General features: G+C 55.8%; 8 protein-coding genes across 9 annotated transcripts; 4 read left to right on the forward strand and 4 right to left on the reverse strand.

Annotated features, from left to right (window-relative positions):
• Positions 1-155: 155 nt before the first annotated feature.
• Positions 156-581, forward strand: LMH87_002609 (uncharacterized protein; the record flags this gene model as incomplete). Its single annotated transcript, XM_056194091.1, has 1 exon — positions 156-581. The coding sequence occupies one exon, from the start codon at positions 156-158 to the stop codon at positions 579-581; it is 426 nt and encodes a 141-aa protein (XP_056051064.1).
• Positions 582-777: 196 nt separating this feature from the next.
• On the reverse strand, positions 778-1,718 carry LMH87_002610 (uncharacterized protein; the record flags this gene model as incomplete). Its single annotated transcript, XM_056194092.1, has 2 exons — positions 778-1,387; positions 1,453-1,718. 2 exons carry the CDS (start codon positions 1,716-1,718, stop codon positions 778-780), a joined length of 876 nt encoding a protein of 291 aa, XP_056051065.1.
• A 365-nt stretch (positions 1,719-2,083) lies between these two features.
• On the reverse strand, positions 2,084-3,493 carry LMH87_002611 (uncharacterized protein; the record flags this gene model as incomplete). The annotated part of the gene is made up of 1 exon (XM_056194093.1): positions 2,084-3,493. One exon carries the CDS (start codon positions 3,491-3,493, stop codon positions 2,084-2,086), a length of 1,410 nt encoding a protein of 469 aa, XP_056051066.1.
• A 790-nt stretch (positions 3,494-4,283) lies between these two features.
• Positions 4,284-6,049, forward strand: LMH87_002612 (uncharacterized protein; the record flags this gene model as incomplete). The annotated part of the gene is made up of 2 exons (XM_056194094.1): positions 4,284-5,872; positions 5,935-6,049. The coding sequence occupies 2 exons, from the start codon at positions 4,284-4,286 to the stop codon at positions 6,047-6,049; spliced, it is 1,704 nt and encodes a 567-aa protein (XP_056051067.1).
• Positions 6,050-6,291: 242 nt separating this feature from the next.
• On the reverse strand, positions 6,292-9,009 carry LMH87_002613 (uncharacterized protein; the record flags this gene model as incomplete). The annotated part of the gene is made up of 2 exons (XM_056194096.1): positions 6,292-8,390; positions 8,442-9,009. 2 exons carry the CDS (start codon positions 9,007-9,009, stop codon positions 6,292-6,294), a joined length of 2,667 nt encoding a protein of 888 aa, XP_056051068.1.
• A 3,776-nt stretch (positions 9,010-12,785) lies between these two features.
• On the forward strand, positions 12,786-14,765 carry LMH87_002614 (uncharacterized protein; the record flags this gene model as incomplete). Of its 2 annotated transcripts, none has more annotated exons than XM_056194097.1 (3): positions 12,786-13,128; positions 13,239-13,640; positions 14,491-14,765. In XM_056194097.1, 3 exons carry the CDS (start codon positions 12,786-12,788, stop codon positions 14,763-14,765), a joined length of 1,020 nt encoding a protein of 339 aa, XP_056051069.1. The 2 variants fall into 2 exon arrangements, with proteins under 2 accessions (XP_056051069.1, XP_056051070.1); XM_056194098.1 differs by having other exon boundaries at positions 13,239-13,568.
• A 374-nt stretch (positions 14,766-15,139) lies between these two features.
• On the reverse strand, positions 15,140-15,640 carry LMH87_002615 (uncharacterized protein; the record flags this gene model as incomplete). Its single annotated transcript, XM_056194099.1, has 2 exons — positions 15,140-15,274; positions 15,362-15,640. The coding sequence occupies 2 exons, from the start codon at positions 15,638-15,640 to the stop codon at positions 15,140-15,142; spliced, it is 414 nt and encodes a 137-aa protein (XP_056051071.1).
• A 1,057-nt stretch (positions 15,641-16,697) lies between these two features.
• LMH87_002616 (uncharacterized protein) lies at positions 16,698-18,626 on the forward strand (the record flags this gene model as incomplete). Its single annotated transcript, XM_056194100.1, has 2 exons — positions 16,698-17,750; positions 17,814-18,626. The coding sequence occupies 2 exons, from the start codon at positions 16,698-16,700 to the stop codon at positions 18,624-18,626; spliced, it is 1,866 nt and encodes a 621-aa protein (XP_056051072.1).
• Positions 18,627-18,704: the final 78 nt, after the last annotated feature.

Genomic DNA, 18,704 nt, shown 5'->3' on the forward strand with positions numbered 1-18,704 from the left:
CATTGGGGCAAATCCAGTCGTGATGTAATACAAGCGATCAGTTCGCAGCAGGCTCTTCAAAAAAGATATAAATAGGAAACCCTAGCCAAAAGAAGAAGCTTTTGTGCGCTCTCTATCTCAGACTGAACAAACAAAGGCATTGTTCTCTCGCTACAATGGCTCCGTATCTGCCACCATCACGGACCGTTCCGCTCCACGCCCGACAAGCCGCCTCCGCCGCGACCGCCACCGTGACTGTCACCGTCACCAGCACACCCGACAGCCATGGAGGCGCGGCAAATCTGACCGGCGGCGCCATTGCAGGAATCGTCATTGGCTCTGTTGTCGGTGTCCTTCTGCTCATCTGGGTCGTCCGCTCGTGCTTCAACCTCGGCGGCCCCTCGCCCAAGCCGGAGATTGACCCGTGGTACGGGCGCCACGAGCCGAAGCACCATCATCGTCATCACCATCACCGAAGACCGCGCAGCAGCCGACGCTCGCGCTCATCAAGCTTGACTATTCCCCCGCCGCCGGTGGTTGTGCGGCAAGAGACCAGATCGCGCGGTCGCAGGCCGAGTGGAAGCCGAAACGTCTACATTTGAGAAGAGAAACGGGCTCCATGGCTCGTTTTTATTCCTTTCTTGTGTCGTCATGACTATATATCATTGTGTTTGACTGGGTGCGAGGGAAGATCAATGTGGGCAAGGGAATTGGAGGATTAGGTGTTGCGCAGGCTACGGATCATGACGAATAATGACTATGGATAAATTTATCGTAATGTGGAAACGGACAATATGATTAATTCTTGTTTAAAAACTGCCACAGTGTCTCTTGGAAAAGTTTTGGCTCTTCAGATGGTGGGCTATGGCCCGAATTCTCAAAAATGGCGAGAACGCTGCCATCAATGCCGTCATGAATCTCCTGCGAATCCTCCACCGGCGCAATAGGATCGTGCCTACCCACAACAACCAGCGTCGGCACTTTGATCTCGTGAAGTCGATCACGAACATCAAATCGCGGCACACTGTAGCTGAATGCCGCATTGTGCGTCTCGTAGTGATAGTGCTTCTTGGCGTTTTCGAAGCTTTGGTCGTCTGCCGCGGGTACAGCATCCTGCTGCTTCTTGGCAGTGTAAATGGGGAGAATGTCGGCGAGGCCCGTCTCGAGGTCGTGGTTGTCGCGCAAGCTGCCCGACCAGATGCGTACCTGCTGGGCTGGGTCAGTCGTGATTTCGGTCGATCTCGCGACATTGTTCAAGGCGCGAAGGGTGCCGCGGAAGCCGTATGCCCAGGTATCGCGCAGGATGAGGGCGGAGACGTGGCTGGGGTGGGCGAGGGTATAGCCCAGCGCCACGAAACCGCCGTATGAGCCTCCAGCAAGAGTGAATTTCTCTTCGCCTGCCCATTGTCTAGATAGAAGAGGTCATTGTCAGCAATCTTGGTGACAATTCAGCAATTTCGTAACTACACTCACCGGATTTCGTCAAGGTCGGCAATCCAGCGCTCGTCTGTAAAGGGCGTCTTGATATCGCTCTCACCACTGCCCCGCGCATCGTACACCAAAACGCGGAAACGACTGGCCAAGAAACCGAATGAATTTGCCGGTTCAATGTGACTTGATAGTCCGGGAGCTCCATGCAGCGCAATGAGGAGCGGCTTGCTGCTGTCCGGGCTCTCGTCAAGCAGCCGGACCAGTACTTCGGCGCCATCGCTGAGCGTAATAATGGATTGTTTGGCCATGATGATGTGGGAGACCAACTTGCAATTTGCAATTTAGATAATGTTGCAAATCGTGAGTTGATGCTTTATCTGTCCTCGGAAAGTTTCGCAATAATAATGCTAATGCTAAGTAGCTTAGTAACGAAGTGCTTCAAATGAGGCTTACTCGCTTGCGATAGCGCCAATCCTTTCTGCCCCCAGGTTTAAAGCCACCTTCCAAGATCGTGTCTGCAACTCAACAAGACAGACGTACTTTGGGGCTTGGTCTTTGTCTGCAGAAGTCGATACACTCGAGTTAAAAAGTGAGTAGTTATGTAGAAACTAATCCTAAACTGATTGCGAGCGAAACACTGCTGTGTAAAGAACTTTGTGTTTGTTGAAATGATCTACACTCTCTTCAGCTCTCCCGATTCACCGCGTAATCTTTGAAGTTTAATCATGCCACCACCCTCCTCCAGTGCCATAGAAAGTAAAGGCAGCCCTTGCAGCACAAAGTCGACAAAGCCACCATCTTCACCACGCCGCCCATCTACAGCAGGCAGGAGCATAACCTCAGCCAAACCATCGTAGACCAGCACAGGCAGACCACCAGTGCCCTCTTTTAGGAGAAACGAACGCCCATTGATATTCTTCCACTCCCCGCTCCACGCTTTCCAACCATCTCCGCTCTCAGAAGCTGGCCTTCCCAGTCGCTGCGCCTTGGCCTCATGGTCTGGGAACGGCCAGCCTTTGAGGGCGCTGATAGCCTGCATGCACTGTGCCCGTAGCAAATCCCCTGTATTGGCATTCGTCATGACCACAATTCCAGACTTTGAGAGCTCATCATTGGCGTCTTGGCCCAAGAAGCCCATAGACAGCGACCTGAAGCCTGGCTCGTTGGAGCCGCTGTGTCCAAACACAGCCGGCTTGCTCTTCCTCCTTTGCCAGCCCAGCGAGAATCCACCGTCAATCTCCTCGAGCATTTCCATTGCGGTGACCTGTTTCAATATTCCGCCTTCTCCGGAAACCGACTTTTGCACGTCTCGAATGAGCTTCAGCAAATCAGCGGGCGTGGTCCACAGACCCGCGGCAGCAAGCTCGGGAAAGTAGTGGTGATTGGCGTCGCATTCCGTGAATCCAGTGCGGTATGTTATGGCAATGTTCTTGTCCTCTTCCTTTCGTAAATTATAGAAAGACCGTGTCATTTGGAGCGGCGTTAAAATAAGTTCCTGCATAAGGGCTCTGTATTCCTTGCCCGTGACGGCTTCGAGGATGAGCTGAAGCAACGTGGATCCTGCGCCAGAGTATTCAAACTTGTGGCCCGGCAGCGAAACCAGACGGAAACGAGTTGTATTTGCAGGTTTCTCGCCGGCAATTATTTCATGCATAGTCGGAACGGCCGCAGACGCAGAATAGCCGGGGAAGCTATCTGGCGCTAGGCCACCAGTATGACTGAGGAGTTGCTTAATCGTAATGCTCTCAATGAGCGGTCGCTGGCTCGGCGGTGACCCGTCGAGTAAAATTTCGAGATATTCTTTGGGCAGCAGCTCACGTAGTGTCCCATTCAGAGTCAATCGACCCTCGTCAATCAGCTTCATGGTGGCAACTGCGTTTGCTGCCTTGGAAATGCTGCAGGCCTGAAATGCCGTTTCGGCGTCATCGCCAGCGACAGAGTAGCACCTAGCTGACACTTGGCCATTGTCCATTACCGCGATGGACATGGACGGGGCTCCAAGTTCTGCCAAACATTCCGCGACATTATTATGTTGCGGGTGGTTTGTTAGAATAAGTGTTTCGAGCTGGTCTAGGATGGCCATTTCGTTGTAAGTGCGGAACTGGTGTTTGGTGAGTGAATGAAGATTATGAGAGCTTGAGTACAAGTCGGGTCAGAAAAGGCTTTATAGTTGAAAACCGCTCTTGTTGTAGCATGAGAGGCACCCGTTTGGCAGCGACAACGTTTAGAACAATCTAGTTCGCACCTCGGCTCTGCTACCCGTTCGGACAGAAATTGCGTCAACTCACACGTGGACAAGTGGTGCGGAGGCGTAGCCTTACGACAGCGCCACAAGTCTCGTGGGAAGGCTACGAGACTTTCAAGAAGCCGGCGCGCGCGAGCTAGAATGTTCTCGTAGTTTTGCGGACCGTAAAAGGAACATGCCCGTGAGCACTGCGGCTCGCTCTCAATTACGTCCGATAAGCGACTAGCTGTAGGGTAGGCAACGCTGAAGCAGCTCGGGTGTATAATGGTCGATCATGCGATCGAATTATCATAATTTTATGCAGGGCTGGAGGGTTCAGTGTACGCGGTGCCGACATTATAAATTGAGTCATTGGAAATAATCCGCTCTGGAGCTTAAAGTGGCAGTCTTTGGTGACATGACATTCGTATCACTTCTCAAGATTCGAAGTGCTGGATTCCAAAAAGGAAACCACTTTACGCGGAACGCGTCTTGACGCGCTCCACCCAAGAAGAAAGCTCCAAGAGCTAGGTAGCCAGCTAGCAACTTTCAACGTCAGTCGTGGCCAAACGACAAATCATCTCGAATCAGCGAGTCGACTGATCCAGGACTACTGCATCCGCACAATTGGCTGCAGTCACAGTCGGCCATGAACCAGGACAGCAGAGACGCCGACGAGGGTCCCCCGGCCAAGCGCCAGCGAAGCTCGGAGCCCCTCGACGCAACTATCCTCGCCCCTTCCGAGGACGTTCCCATGGACGGCCACGACATCCCGATGGATGGCCAAGATGTAGCCATGGTAACCCAAACCACCGAAGACGTCGTCGCCTCAGCTCCCGAACCCACACCCGTCGTCACGCCACGAAAGCGCGGCCGGCCCCCGAAGCAAAGACCGACCAAATCACCCGCCACCCCATCGACCTCTGCGCCCAACACCACGCATCTCACGCCGCTCAAGGCCGCAGGGCCGAATGCTTCGACCCCGGGCCGTAACGCCGCCGACCGCTCTGCGCGCCGCAAGACGGCGCGCACGCTTCTCGAGCACGCGACCGGTGACGGCCCGAGCGACGACGACGCCGGCGCCTCGGACGAGGACGAGGATCTCGCGCGGGCCATCTTTGGCGACACATCGGATGAGGACGACGACATCAACGACCGCATGTCTGACGGCGATGGCCTGCTGCCTGACGAAGCAACTGCGGCAGCATCGACACCCACAAAGCAGAAACGGCCGCGGAGGAAGCGCGCCAAGTCGCCGACGCCGCCGCGCGACCTCCCGCCGCAGGAAATGTACTTTTTCCACAACAAGCCCGGCCGGCCCAAGACCTCTGACAATACGCTCTCCGGCCTGCGGCTGCTCACGCACGACGAGTACTTTGACGTCCTTGGCAAGAAAAGCGCCGTCACCCAACGCCACGCCAAAGACGTCGACTACCTCGAGACGCTGCACGCCGAGTCGTTTGCGCAGTGGGCGCTGGAGCTCGCGCAGGGCTTTAGTCTGTGCCTCTACGGCTTCGGCTCCAAGCGCAACCTCCTCCAGAAATTCGCGACACATCTATATACCCTGGCGCCCGAGAGCCCGATTGTCATCGTCAATGGCTACACGCCCACAACGAACATCCGCGAGATCCTGTCGTGCGTGGCGCGCGCCGTGCTGCCCGACACGAAAAAGAGCCTCCCCTCGACGCAGCCGCTCGCCATGGCGCAATCCATCCTCGCCCACCTCTCATCCTCCCCGTCCTCCACCTCCGTCACCATCCTAGTGCACTCCATCGACTCCTCCTCCTTCCGCCGCGCCTCCGCCTCGTCCTACCCCATCCTCGCGTCCCTCGCCGCGCACCCGGCCGTGCACCTGCTCTGCTCCGCCGACGCGCCCGACTTCTCGCTCCTCTGGGACGTCGGCGTGCGCTCCGCCTTTAACTTTGTCTTCCACGACGCCACCACCTTTGCGCCGCTGGCCGTGGAGCTCGACGCCGTGGACGAGATGCACGAGCTGCTCGGGCGGAAAGCGCACCGCGTGCACGGCCGCGAGGGCGTCGCGTTTGTGCTCAAGAGCTTGCCGGAGAACGCCAAGAACCTGTTCCGCCTGCTGGTCGGCGAGGTGCTCATCGCCATGGACGAGGATGCCGGGGGCGCAGAGGAAGGGAGCACGGGTGTGGAATATAGAATGGTGTATAACAAAGCAGTGGAGGAGTTTGTGTGCAGTTCGGAAATGGCGTTCCGTACCCTCCTTAAAGAGTATGTCCCCAATCGCCTGTTCTGATTGGTTTGTAATTGGATGCTAACTTGTGGTGCTGCAGATTTCACGATCATCAAATCATTACCAGCCGCAAAGACGCGCTGGGTACAGAGCTTTTGAGTCTGCCGTTTAGGCGGGAGGAGCTGGAGGCCATTTTAGAAGATCTCATGGCGTGAAGGGTGCTTTAACATCTACGTTGGCGTTTTGGAGGCAACAGTTATTTGACAAGATGCATTTGAGAAAAGGAAAACTACTTGGCAAAGCAACAGGGTTGTTGTCTTGTTGGTAATTAGACGCTGCAATGCTGCAGCCTGTATTATTTATATTTATAAATGCTCATGCAATAAAAATGGCACTCACGCCAGTCTAGTCTTGGTCTCTCCTCCCATGTCGTGCTGACAAATGTTCTTGTAGCGAGTTACACGCCCAGACTCTTGACACAGGTCCACAGAACAACAGGCACAATGACATTGTCGTTGCCGCCCGTCAGGACCGCCTCCGTGACACTCGCCAACGACGCGCAGACACCCGCGTTCCTAGCCGCCGCCAAAACCGCCAACGGCTCATCCGCCGTCGGCCAGCCACCGACCCTCAACCAGGCGCTCGCGAAGCTCAGGCCCGCAAAGACGGCCACCGCAAACGCGACGCTGCCCTCAAGGCTCTTGCCGCCGCCCCAGAGCCACTTGCGGTGTCCGTAGCGGCGGCCGATCAGGCTGGCCGCGGCGTCCCCGAGGCCGACGCAGATGACGCCCGCCACCATGCTAGCGTCGCGTGAGGGCGCCTCCCAACCCTTGGCGTAGCCCTCGCCAGCGCGGCCAACCGTGGCCAAGGCCAGCCAGAGGGGGATGGCGCAGCCGATGAGCAGGAAGATGTGGGAGATGACGACGGGGCCGCGAAAGTCGCGGCCGTCGACGTACGGCGCCAGGAACGCGGCAATGGGCTTCGACAGCGGCGGCAGCTGGCTGGCGCGGAGCAGGTCGAGGATTAGGAAGACGGCGAGGATCAGGCCGAGGGCCAGCGCAGCGTACGTGGGGTCCACGTACAGCGCGGGCAGGAACATGCCCACCATCATAAAGTGGAAGACCTTGCGGCGCGTGTCGACCTCGTACGTGTCTTTGAGCTGGAACACGACGAGCAGGCCGGCGAGGAGGATGACAAGCCAGTAGCCGCTGAGAAGAAGACGTGTCGTGGCAGCGCCAAAGTGCTGCAGGCGCAGGGTCTCGACCCAGCCTAGACCTGCCACAGCCGCGTCGGGCGTGTTGGTGTGGTTTGGGGGCAGGCAGATCCATCGCTCTAGGTTCGCTGTCACGACTTGCAGGCGGAACCAGGGCACGTCGCCAAAGAGGTAGCCGAGGGCCCAGCCGATGGGTTCTTGGCTCGACAGTGCGTAGCGCGCGACGTAGGTACGGACACCGACTAAGATGAGCAGGATGATGCAGGCATACACGTAGGCCGCGTATGCCCATTTCCGAACGATGGCTTGTTCGTAGGTCAGTTTGAGAAACGGCCGCACAGAGAGCGATGTGGCACGTTTGCGCCGACCAGATGGCGTATGCCCGCTGGCACGACGCGCTGGCTTGTCCGGGGTGGGCAATGTGTGTCGCCTCGAGATGCCCTCGATGACATCCTCGTCGGAGTTGGTAGTACCTGTGGCAGCGCCAGGTTCAGCACCGGGCCACGCCGACATGGGGCCTAGCGTGCGAACCCTGGAAGGTGCGCGAAAGGTCGGGCCGCTCTCTGCCTCGTCTTCGGATGAGTATGCGGTCGAATAGGCGGGATCTTCAGGCTGCAAGCCGCGCAGCTCAGCCCGTAGTCTTCGCAGCGAGAGCAACCGTAGCAGTGACTTCCAGATGGGCGATTTCTGGCCGCTTGGCAGTCTGCGGAAGCGCCACTTGGGAACTCTGGCCAGCGCGATGCCCCATCGTATGACCGCGCCGCAGAGGAAAAGAACGCCGAGGCCGCCGCCCCAGAGAAGGGCCTTGATGATTTGCATTTGCGGCGACCTGCCTAGGATAAGTACATCGATGAGAGCAATGGAGAGCAGCTGCAGCTCGGCTGTCAGCAGACTGGTGGTGGTCAAGCAATGCAAGACAAGGCACAGAGTTCTGTGCAAGGGATAGAGCAGGACAATAGCCTCCGCCGACAGGGGTAGATTGGCAGAGTCTTGATAAAGATGCCTGTCGGAATCATTCCCCCACAGCAGCGGAAGACATGTCGCTGCCCATTGCAGAGTGTCGTAAGACGCGGCGTGCTCGAGCTTCGGGAATAGTTGTTGCGGCAAAGCGCTGATGCTGAGAATCAAATTCGGCAGAAGCACGGCCACATTATCGACAGAAATTAGAAGAGAGACCAGTATTGTAATAGCTGGCGGGTATAATAGGGGTGCAGGGTCGAAATTGGCCGGTATCGTGAGTGGCAGCCATCGCGAGGGGCTTCGCTTCCGATAGGACCATAATAGGACTCGAAGAGGGTAGACGGCTGCGACTGTGGTGGCAAGGCCGAGAAAGAGCTTGAAGTCTGTACATTGTCAGCGAAAGCCCGGGCAAATGTGTTTTTGGTACTTCTCACCTTTGTTCCATTTCTGGTATATAGGTGCCACGTGCGAATTGGTGGTGACGAATGCGCCAAGGAGCGCTATGATGCCCCCCTCCGTGAGGCGGCGCACGACATTGCGATATCGCCGCAGCGGGCTTAGTATTATATTCCCCGAGGGAGCTGCTTTGAATACAGATTCTTTGCTCAATAAGGGTTCCTGCTCCTCTTCTATGATGGACGGCGAGACGGGGGTCGCTGTGCCGGACAGCACCTCGTTGCGGCCCCGCAGCCCCTTGTGCAGCTTCACCTTGGGCGCCGGCAAGCCACGCAGGAAATGCTCGTCATCCGCCTCGGTGCCGCTATCACTGACGGGGGTCGAGTCTTTGGAGAATGCAGACGGTCGTATGGGCGACAACTGTCCGTGTCGCATCGTCTTTGAAGAGCCGCCTGCCTTGGTCGGCGGCGCCAGGCGGTCGTAGTCGCTGGGAATCTCGTTGTGGCCTCGGTGGTAGGGGTGTGGCGAGCGGCTCAATGCGCGCAGGTGTACGTGCTCGTCGAATTCGACGCCACCGAGCAGCTCTCTGGAGTTGGGCTCGCCCATGGCGGATGGCGGCGCATCGAACGGTGGTTTGTTCGAGGGGTAGACTTGCGTGAGCTATTGGCGCACGTAGCCTGATGACAGGCCTCGGTTCCAGTTCCACCACTTGACGTAACGTCAATTGCGCTCAGCATGCACTTTTATCAACAGAGTGATATCGACGTTTCGGCCATGGGTAATTTCGTGAGAACGGGACGTAGGTTTGGAAAAAAGCTGCAGCATCACATGAAAGCGGCGCGGCCTGGGTAAGGGCTACGCCAAAAAGTGCTACGACAGCGCGGGCCTTTCGGCGCCACAAGGCCGCGCACGTCCAGCAGGCGATTGAGAGAGAATCACGTGAACAGATATGCGGACTCGACCATTTTGCTTGCAACTATAATAAAGGGGCGTTATCATCATGTCTAATTTTGATGTTGGATATATTTTCTGTCAGAGTTGACGGTGGACTTGTCATGTGCAAGCCTGATGCATCGACTGATGCCGTCAAGACTCGAAAGATGCTATATCAGACCAAGGCGAAGCTTTGGTGGAGCAGTGGATCTCGAACCAGCAGCCGGAGCATAGCGGCCCACCGAATGGAAAGAGGCGCATCTGTTTTTATGGTATGGCTGGAAAGCGGATCGTCAGTCGGAATATTTTTCTGTGATACGTACTGATAGTCCGGCTCGACAGCTGTGGTGACAGCGATGAGCTTGTCTTGAGGACCAGACTTGTGGCGGCTGGCTGGAGGGTAGCGTCGAACTGGAGGTGGCAGAGACCAAGCTGTCCAGCATTTTAATGTCAATTAGAAAATTGGCTTTATTGCGGCCGGGACAAACCTTCCGCAAGTGCAATGTGTTTAAGCAATATTTCAATTAATGAACAAATTATGACAGGCCATAATGCACGACGGACGCAGCTGAAGAGAGTTGGGGCTGGTGTGCAGCATGCAGTGATATTGAGTCTCATGCTATGGGCGTCTCTTTATCATTTACGATCCGGCATCATCGGCTAGAATGCTATGGTATATGGATACACAATGCGAAACGTGTTCTTAACCGCCTTTTCCACCCAAAGCTAGTGTATTGCATGTGCCGCTAAGTGAGCAGTTGAATTGCATAATTCGACGACGACATTCGCTAAGGCAGCTTGGTTTGAGAAATGGATGGCGAACTAGCGCAGAATATGATTCTGTTCTACGACAGATGGGATGTTTCGCTTCGCGAGCCCACGATGGCGTAGACTGGTGAGCAGGCCGCAGGAGCTGGTCCGCCTGTCAGAGAATGTCTCACCAGCCACCGGATTTTGCCAACGATCTTTGTGCGCACGGCGCGGCAACGAAACGTGCCAGGCTGGCAGAAGTCGTAATGACTGGTCTTTGACATGCAAGAGAGCGAAAGAGCGAGAAAATTAAAAAGGATGCACTGCTGGCATGAGGATCAAACAAAGCACCAGACTACTCGCAGCTAGTGCGTGGTGGTTTACAATTTACAGGCAATAATTGGCTGCGGCGAGCCAGCCCTCGCTGCGCCGCAAGGGAGGTGAAAAGCAGCCGGCAATGCTATTGATAGAATGGGCTGAGCCAGCCAACGATGAGGGAGCCAGAGCAGAGCCTCATGCGCAGAGCCCAATTGGTGGAGAAGGATCGGGCCAGGACAGCGCAGCAACCAGCTGGCATAATAATAAACCATCATCCCGTATACTTTTTCTATACGGACCTATCGGCTGATGGAATACGCCGGCTGGGCGAGACAGAGTTCAGCAGCGCCGTCCATGCGGCCGCAGAAGCCATGGCACCACCACAGAGGAGTGGGCACGGTGCGGGTTGGGCTGAGACAGATGGGAGCTGAAGCAAGAAGAGAGCTGGAGCTGTTGTTATGCGTGCCCTGGTGCCGGGCGAGGGCTCTGACGCGCCAATCGTCGGGTTCAGCGGATGTTGCCTGGGGGGAGTTCTTTGACTAGGATCGAATTCCACCGCCAAAAAAAAGTTCGGGATGTATGGAGACAGCGTGCAGGGAACAGAGCGAAGATGAAGACGAAGACTGAGACCGCTGCTGATAGTGTGCCCCAACGTGCCCACGGATCGCTAGCGCATCGGGCTCTGACAGCCCGGATGGCTGTGACGCAGACAGGGCTGTTGCAAGGTCTGGCCAGGCTGTCTGGGTAACTCTCATTTTGTCTTTCTTTTCTTTTTCCTCCGCGGCAGGATTCTTGGGTGGGAGCCTTCTTCTATTTAGCGTTTATTAGCCACGTTTGCAACCGAGGCCAATGCAAGAAATCCTCCGCGGCGCACGGGAATAAGAAACGAGGAATAAAAAGATCATCGTCAGTCGCTGGGAACCCGTAGCGCTGAATGAGAAATCATTGAACCATGGATGGCTTTCTATTAGCTTGGGACGCTAGCGGGAAGAGAGGTTGGAGAGTTTTTCTAGGTGCTTTGTCTCGTATTCTTCCAAGGCAATGGCTGGCTTGGCTGACGCTGGGCCGTCCCACCGGGTGAGCGAGCCACGCCCAACAGGGCAACGCTGGTACGGTGCTTGCAAGGGAGGGCAGGCTGCCGGGACCGGGGTTTGAAGCTGGCAGCGCGTCGGCTCACTGGCTCCGGGCTGCTAGCGTCGCTATTCACAGGTGTGCAGCCCCCAAAAATAGCGCATCCGGCCCAGCGACCACCGCTGCAAGACGCTGTAACTGCTGTCCCGTGGACGGTGGTGAAGCGGGTGGGCTGCTCAGATATGTGAATCTCATCTACACCCACGGCATTGTTTAACAATACGGAAAAAAATTCCAGGCGCTGTCTAGCCTCGTCTGCATTCGATGCTTTCTTTTTTTAGCAGTCCACGTTGTCATCCGTCTTTTCTCCTCTATCTCTATTTTTGAATTTAACCTGGCTGTGCCACCTCCTGCTCCTCGCGTCCATCCATCCCAATCACAACTGCCACCACCTCGGTTTCTCGTCCTCCCGCCCACAAACTTTGCGCCTTCTAGCCTCCCACTCTCCCAAGCTAAGCACCTCACCACCTCGTGTAAGAGGCTCCATTCGACGCAACACGGCCCCTCCGCCGCAGGAAGAAAAAAGCCGGTTGCCCCATCGTCCTAGCCAGCCTGGCCCGTCGCCACCTGCAGGCGAAAGCGGAGCATCTCGACCTGCCACCCACGCCAGCCCAGCCTGCCCAAGCACCACCACAAGCAAACGCACACCACAGCCCGTCGCTGCAAACGCATCATACCTTTTGCCTTGCTTCCGGCCTGCATCTCTGCCGTCTGCATCGCGCTGCTTCTCTTCCCTCTTCTCCTCCTCACTCTTTATTAGTCCTGTCAACCTCCTCTCTTATTGATTTGTTTCCCTCTCGTCCAATCATCCTCTCCCATCCAGCCAAGACTTGCAGCAAGCCCGACCCTCCCCCACAACGACGACGCTCTGATAAGCTCACCACCCGCACATCAAACGCCTCGTTTTCCTTGTGCACTGGAGTTCCATTGCCCACATTTTGCCGTCTCGTGTCTGCCAAGTTCAAACCAAGATACAGACGCCTTTTAGCTTTGTGTTCTGCAGCCCACCCAGCTTTGTCGTCATTCAAAACCTAGCCATCTGGAATCGCACGGGCTAAACACACACCACTGCACATCATCTGCAAGCCAAACCTGCCTGTCTCTGTCTGAAGCAAGCCGAAACCTCTTGGGGCCGCTTTTTGCCTAGTCCGACCTGCTTCTTCTATACCCTCCTTCCTGAACCTCTTCAACCTCTTCTTCCTCCTCTTTTTTCTTCTCTGCATTATATATATACAGAAATGTCCTCCGACATGCAACACGACTCCACGCTGGAGGCCGGACTACTGAGAAAGCAGCATCAGGAAGAAGAAAAGTCGCAACATTCTGGAAGAGGTTTTGGAGACCGCACCCTTGGACACCCGGATACAATTCCCGGACAGCAGGAGCACCGCAAAATGTCGACTCTTCGTCGATTTCTCGTCATTGCCTTCATCGGCTTGGTGGCCATGATGGGCTTGGCCGCCGCTCGAGGACCCTGCCTTGGTGCTGTTCAGCACCAAGGCGTTCAGCTGGAGAAGCGTCAGACGCCCGGAAGTAATACTACTAGCCCTCCCGGGAACCAGAACCAGGGCAATGAGGGCAGCCAGCCAGGCAGTAAGTTACTATGTTCCCGTGTTTGACTGTCAATTTCTCGCGTGGCATCACTACCTTGTTGATCGTTACCGCGCTTGCTTAAATCTCAACTTGTACTAACAGCCTCCCAGATGGTGCTTCCACCTCCACTGTCGAGGGCACCGTTACCTCAACGGTCACGACTACGGAGACAGTTCACCAACCTGGCGGTAGCACTACGAGCACCTCTTCTCCTGGAACTTCGAGCCCTGGGACTTCTTCGCCTCCTCCGCCACCCTCCTCGTCTCCCAGCTCGCCTACAAGCTCGTCTTCCCCGTCATCGTCTCCCCCTCCCCCGGTTTCGACTCCGACTTCCTCGCCGCCCACCTCGAGCAAGCCGACGACATCTGTCCCAACTACTACTTCAGCCCCCCCAAGCACTACCCCTTCCTCCTCGACTTCCAAACCGGTCTCCACCTCGGGTACGTCTCCTACAGCTTCAACCAGCGAAGTTGCTTCTTCTTCTTCTAATCCTCCAACTACTTTCTCATCTGGTACGTCTGTACCAGAATCGTCCGTGTCTTCCCCTCCACCTTCTCCCACATCTTCTCCTTCACGTCAGTCTTCTTCTTCTTTTCCGGAGCAGTCTTCGACTTCATCTCCTCCATCTTCATCTTTTCAATCATCTTCTCCATCTTCTGATGCTCCACGTCAGTCTTCCTCCCCGACACCTTCTCAACAGAATTCTCCTTCCATTCCCCCCCCAACTTCCTCCTCTCCAGCACCTACTAGAGATTTTCCTTCGTCAGGACAGTCCTCCCCTTCTTCGCCTAACGAAGCGGGTTCTTCTGATTCGTGTCAGTCTACTTTGCTTACTTCACTGCCTTTGTCCCCTTGTTGCCCTCTCCACGCCGTTCCAGTTTTCTTTTCTGCGACAATCTAGGCCCCTTTTCCGTTTTATGCTCGATATCTTTGGTCATTTTCTTGAAATCGTTCTCGACTCCCTTCCGCACCTCCATTCCTCGTTTTGTGTTACTTGAACACTTGTCCCATTCCCTGCCCTGGTTCTTCCGCTTCATGGCTCACCGCATCCTTTGACCGTCGACAATTGCCTACGAGGTCTGTTCGACGCCACAAGTCACTGGCTCTCTCAGCTTGCGTGTGAAATCATACTACTCTTGTCTCTACCGTTGTTCTTTGGTCTCTTCATGTACAAGTGTATCTAGTTTGCAAGTGCATCTGGCATCAACCCCCGCACATTTCTGCAATGCTCCATTTTAGGGGCTAGACGCAGTGCTCTAGCCTCCAACCCTTCTTGGCCCGACTCTCTTTATCACATACCACCATGCCGTCATACTTATTTGTTGTCTATGGTCCTTTATGCAGCTTCTAACGTTCTCACAGCCGAGCCCACGACCTCCTCTCCCCCAGAGACTACTCCTCGTCGCACTATCACCACCGGTACCGTCACTACCTCGAGCGCCGTGCAGGAAACGATTACGCGGACCAACGGCGAAGGCCGTGTCGAGACGGTTACGTCGACCTCTTGGGTTGAAATTCGCCCGACTTCAACCGAAAAGGCCGACCCCAACTTGCAAAACGCCGCCAATGGCCGTGGCACTGCTGGTGTTGCGGCCGCCGCCATGGCTGGTGTCGTGGCCGGCATCATGATGCTCTAAGCGCGGACGCCCCGATTAATACACAGTGAATCCTTATTCGCCGTGTCTTGTGTCCAGCGGAGGGAAACTGGAAAAGTAACGAGCAAGGACATTACATGCATGGCGTTTTGACATACTGAGCTTTTTATTTTGCTTTTCGTGCATATGCTGGATTGAATTTAATAGGATTGTAAAAAGATAGATTTGGATCGGTACCGAACACGGGCGGGATTACTGATTTATGATGATAATGTCCATAGACTAAAATTGCAAATGCACCATTATGATGATTCTGCAGGCCACGTCGAAACGGATGGTATTTTAATCTCAACTACCCAACTCCAAACTCCAAAATACTAGTTAAAAAATTATATAGTGATACAATTGTGCGCCAGTTAACCAGGCCCAATTTTGGGCATGTCGTGATGCTCGCTGAGCTTGGACAGGTAGGTGTTGAGCTCCTCGACGCGCTCCTTGTGAGTCTTGAGCAGTTCAGACCGCGAGCCTGACTTTTCTGCCATTTTGAGTAGCTGCATCAATTAGTATCAATTTTTCATACAATACATCTTGAAAATGGGAGGGGCTCGAAAAGCATGGGTAGATGCAGATGGACTTACTCGTTTCTTCTTGGTCTCTTCATATTGTCTCTCCGATTCCGTCTTTTGCGCCGCTGATGTTCCATCCTCGTCCTCCTCAATCCTGTCCTCTGCGCCTTCACTGGCATCTTTCTTCTTAGCGACAAGCTCCCTGGAGGACGCAGCGTCGTCGCCGGTGGTCAGGTTCTTTTCGAGATCCGTCTTTACGCGCTTCTTCTTCTTCTTCTTGTCGATCTTGGCGCCTTTGAGCTTGAGCGCGCCGCCGCCGCCGCTCGTCAGAGCATAGTCGTCGGACGGCATACTTGCTCTGGGGATATGTGGCAATGCGCCCGAGTTGAGAAATATGATGAGAGGTTCTGGCGCAGGTGGAAACGAGAGACGAGATGTCGTTGGCGAGGAAAGGCTGGATTGATTGGGTGGTCTCCACTGGACAAGGATTACCTAACAGCGCCTGCTGGAGGCAGGCGGCAGAGGCGCCGCGCATTGGCATTCAGACAACACATCTCATGAAATGCGCTGACACGATTCAGGACTTTCCGGAGTCTGGCAATCTTACCGTCTCTGATATCGTGCTCATTTAGAAGAGGTGACATCTCTGTTACCCTGGGACGCGGGCGCAGGGCTGATCGTGGCGTTTCCAGTTGTACTGCAGCAAGCAGGTCTCACACGAGCAGTGGTCTACCCGGTGGACAGAGCAACGCAGCTAAGTCAAACGGCAAAAGTACTTCAAATAAGTAGCTAGAAAATCGGTGGAAGTGACTCCCAGCATCGTCTCGATTTAGAACAATTCGCCCCTGAAATTGAGCACATCGTCCACCTGCGAACCATTGCTTTAATGAGTACTCTAGCGCCAGGCCCAGCGACGATGACCCGCAGCACCAAGGGATGAAGTCACGACTGTACAGATGGGCCAGCGTATCATTGGTGCCAATTTTAAATCCACCAAAAAAAGGCCCAGCGTCCATCATCTTTGCTGCTTCCCCTTGTATCCAAGCTCATTTCTCACCCAAACAAAGACACATTTCCGATATTCATCGCATCTGCTACAGCATCTGATTTTTTTCTTCTCAGCGGCCTTTTATTCACCGCTCGAACGGCCAGGACATTGTACAGCATTAGCCTTCAGTACCACAGTGTAGCTCGCAGACCGGGCCATCCAGCCAGCGCATAGACGATTCAGACGATACATACACCTCCTTAATTGGGATTGCATCTGCCCCCCTCGCATCGCCGCTTGCTACTCCTCGTCGCGACATCGACCACGACTGCGTGATGTGCTCTCAATAAAAGGCCTTCTCGCTCGATATCAACCCCGCCACACTCCCTTTCCTTAGCTTGGAACCAAACGACACAAACGATGCCTGCATACAACGGCGGGCTGCAGTCGCAGACGCGCGACTCGCTCGAGCTCGCCTCCCTCGCCTCCTCGAGCGTCATGCACGACAATTGCGGCAACGGCACCGCCGCCTCCGACTCAGAACTATCCTCGCGACCTAGCATCTCTTCTTCTCGACGCCTCTCCCTCGTCGAGGAGGAAGACCCCTTTGCCGACGACAACCCCGCCGCGCACAGCGCTGCTAGCACGCGCCTCGGCCGCTCCTACTCGGTCTCGTCCACCTTTGATTTCGCCGGCAACCTCTTCCCGCTGTCGTCCACTGCCGGTGGCGCCAGCGGATACGCGCCCATCGGGGCGCCGACATCGTCAGGGCGCCGCGGCGGACCCCTGGGCGGCGGCTCCCTTGAGAAGCACAAGACCCTCACGTACCTCAACGGGCTGTCGCTGATTGTCGGGCTCATCATCGGATCTGGCATCTTCTCCTCGCCCAGCCAAGTCAGCTCGCGCGTGGGATCCGCCGGCGCGGGACTCGTGGTGTGGGCGGTGGCCGGCGTGCTCGCCTGGACGGGCGGCGCCTCGTACGCGGAGCTCGGCGGCGCCATCCCGCTCAACGGCGGCGCCCAGGTCTACCTGGCCAAGACGTTTGGCGAGCTGGCCGGCTTCCTGTTTACGTGGTCGGCGGTGCTGGTGCTGAAACCCGGCAGCGCCGCCATCATCGCCATCATCATGGGCGAGTACCTGGTGCGCGCCGTGATTGGCGCCGAGGCGGAGACGATCAGTCCCTGGGTGAGCAAGGCGGTTGCGCTCGTGGGGATCTTTTCGGTGACGCTGCTAAACTGCGTCTCGACGCGGATTGGGACCAGGGTCAATGATTTGCTCATGTTTCTCAAGTTTGTGGCGCTCATCTTTATTACCGTCACAGGCATCGTCGTCGCGATTACGGGGCACACGTTCACGGGCGAACCCACGCTCGAGTGGAAAAAGCACGACTGGTTCGAGGGCACCTCGACCGACATGTCGGCGTGGGCGCTAGCCTTGTATGCTGGCCTCTGGGCCTTTGACGGTTGGGACAACGTAAGCTTTCCCCAATTCCGCACCTTTTACTAGAACAGCTTTAGCTAACAGTTTCGCAATTAGACCAACTACGTTGTTGGCGAATTCCGCAATCCCAGCCGCGACCTCCCGCGCGTCATCCACACTGCCATGCCGCTCGTCATCCTCTGCTACATCCTCGCCAACGTTGCTTATTTCCTCGTCCTTCCCTTGTCCGCCATTAACGGCTCCAACACCGTCGCCGTCCTCTTTGGTTCACGCGTCTTTGGCCCCGCTGGCGCCCTCGTCATTGCCCTTATTGTCAGCTTCAGCTGCTTTGGCGCGCTCAACTCGTCCACCTTTACCGCCGGCCGCCTCATCTACGTCGCCGGCAAGGAGGGGTACATCCCGACCGTCTTTGGCCGCATCGGCTTCGGCGACCGCATGCTCGAGGACTCGCTCTCCACCCAGCGCACCCGCTCTTGGCTTACAAAGAAGATGCGCAGCTGCGTCGGCGACGAGGACACCGGCCTCTTCTACACCCCGGTTTACGCGCTGCTGCTCAACTGCGCCCTCACCGTCGTGTACTGCGTCGTCGGCGAGTTTTCGACGCTGGTGACGTTTTATGGCGTTGCGGGGTACACGTTTTACTTTCTCACCGTGCTCGGATTGATTGTGCTGCGCGTGCGCGAGCCGCAGCTCGAACGGCCGTACAAGACGTGGATTACGACGCCCATCATCTTTTGCTGCGTGAGCCTGTTTTTGCTTAGCCGCGCCGTGTTTGCCCAGCCGCTGCAGACGCTGATAGTGGTGGGCTTTGTGGTGGCGGGCATTCCCGTCTTCTTCCTGCGCGTGCGCGGGCGGGAGCGCAAAGGCATGGGTGACCGAGAGAGAAAGTGGTGGCAGTTTTGGAAATGATGGATCAACCTTGAGTACACCTCGCAGATCCACTCCATATTTTGTGTCTCTGCTCTTGGATTGTGTTTTTCTTGTGTG

Source organism: Akanthomyces muscarius, chromosome 3 (assembly GCF_028009165.1).
Source record: "Akanthomyces muscarius strain Ve6 chromosome 3, whole genome shotgun sequence".
NCBI classification, from domain to species: Eukaryota; Fungi; Ascomycota; class Sordariomycetes; order Hypocreales; family Cordycipitaceae; genus Akanthomyces; species Akanthomyces muscarius.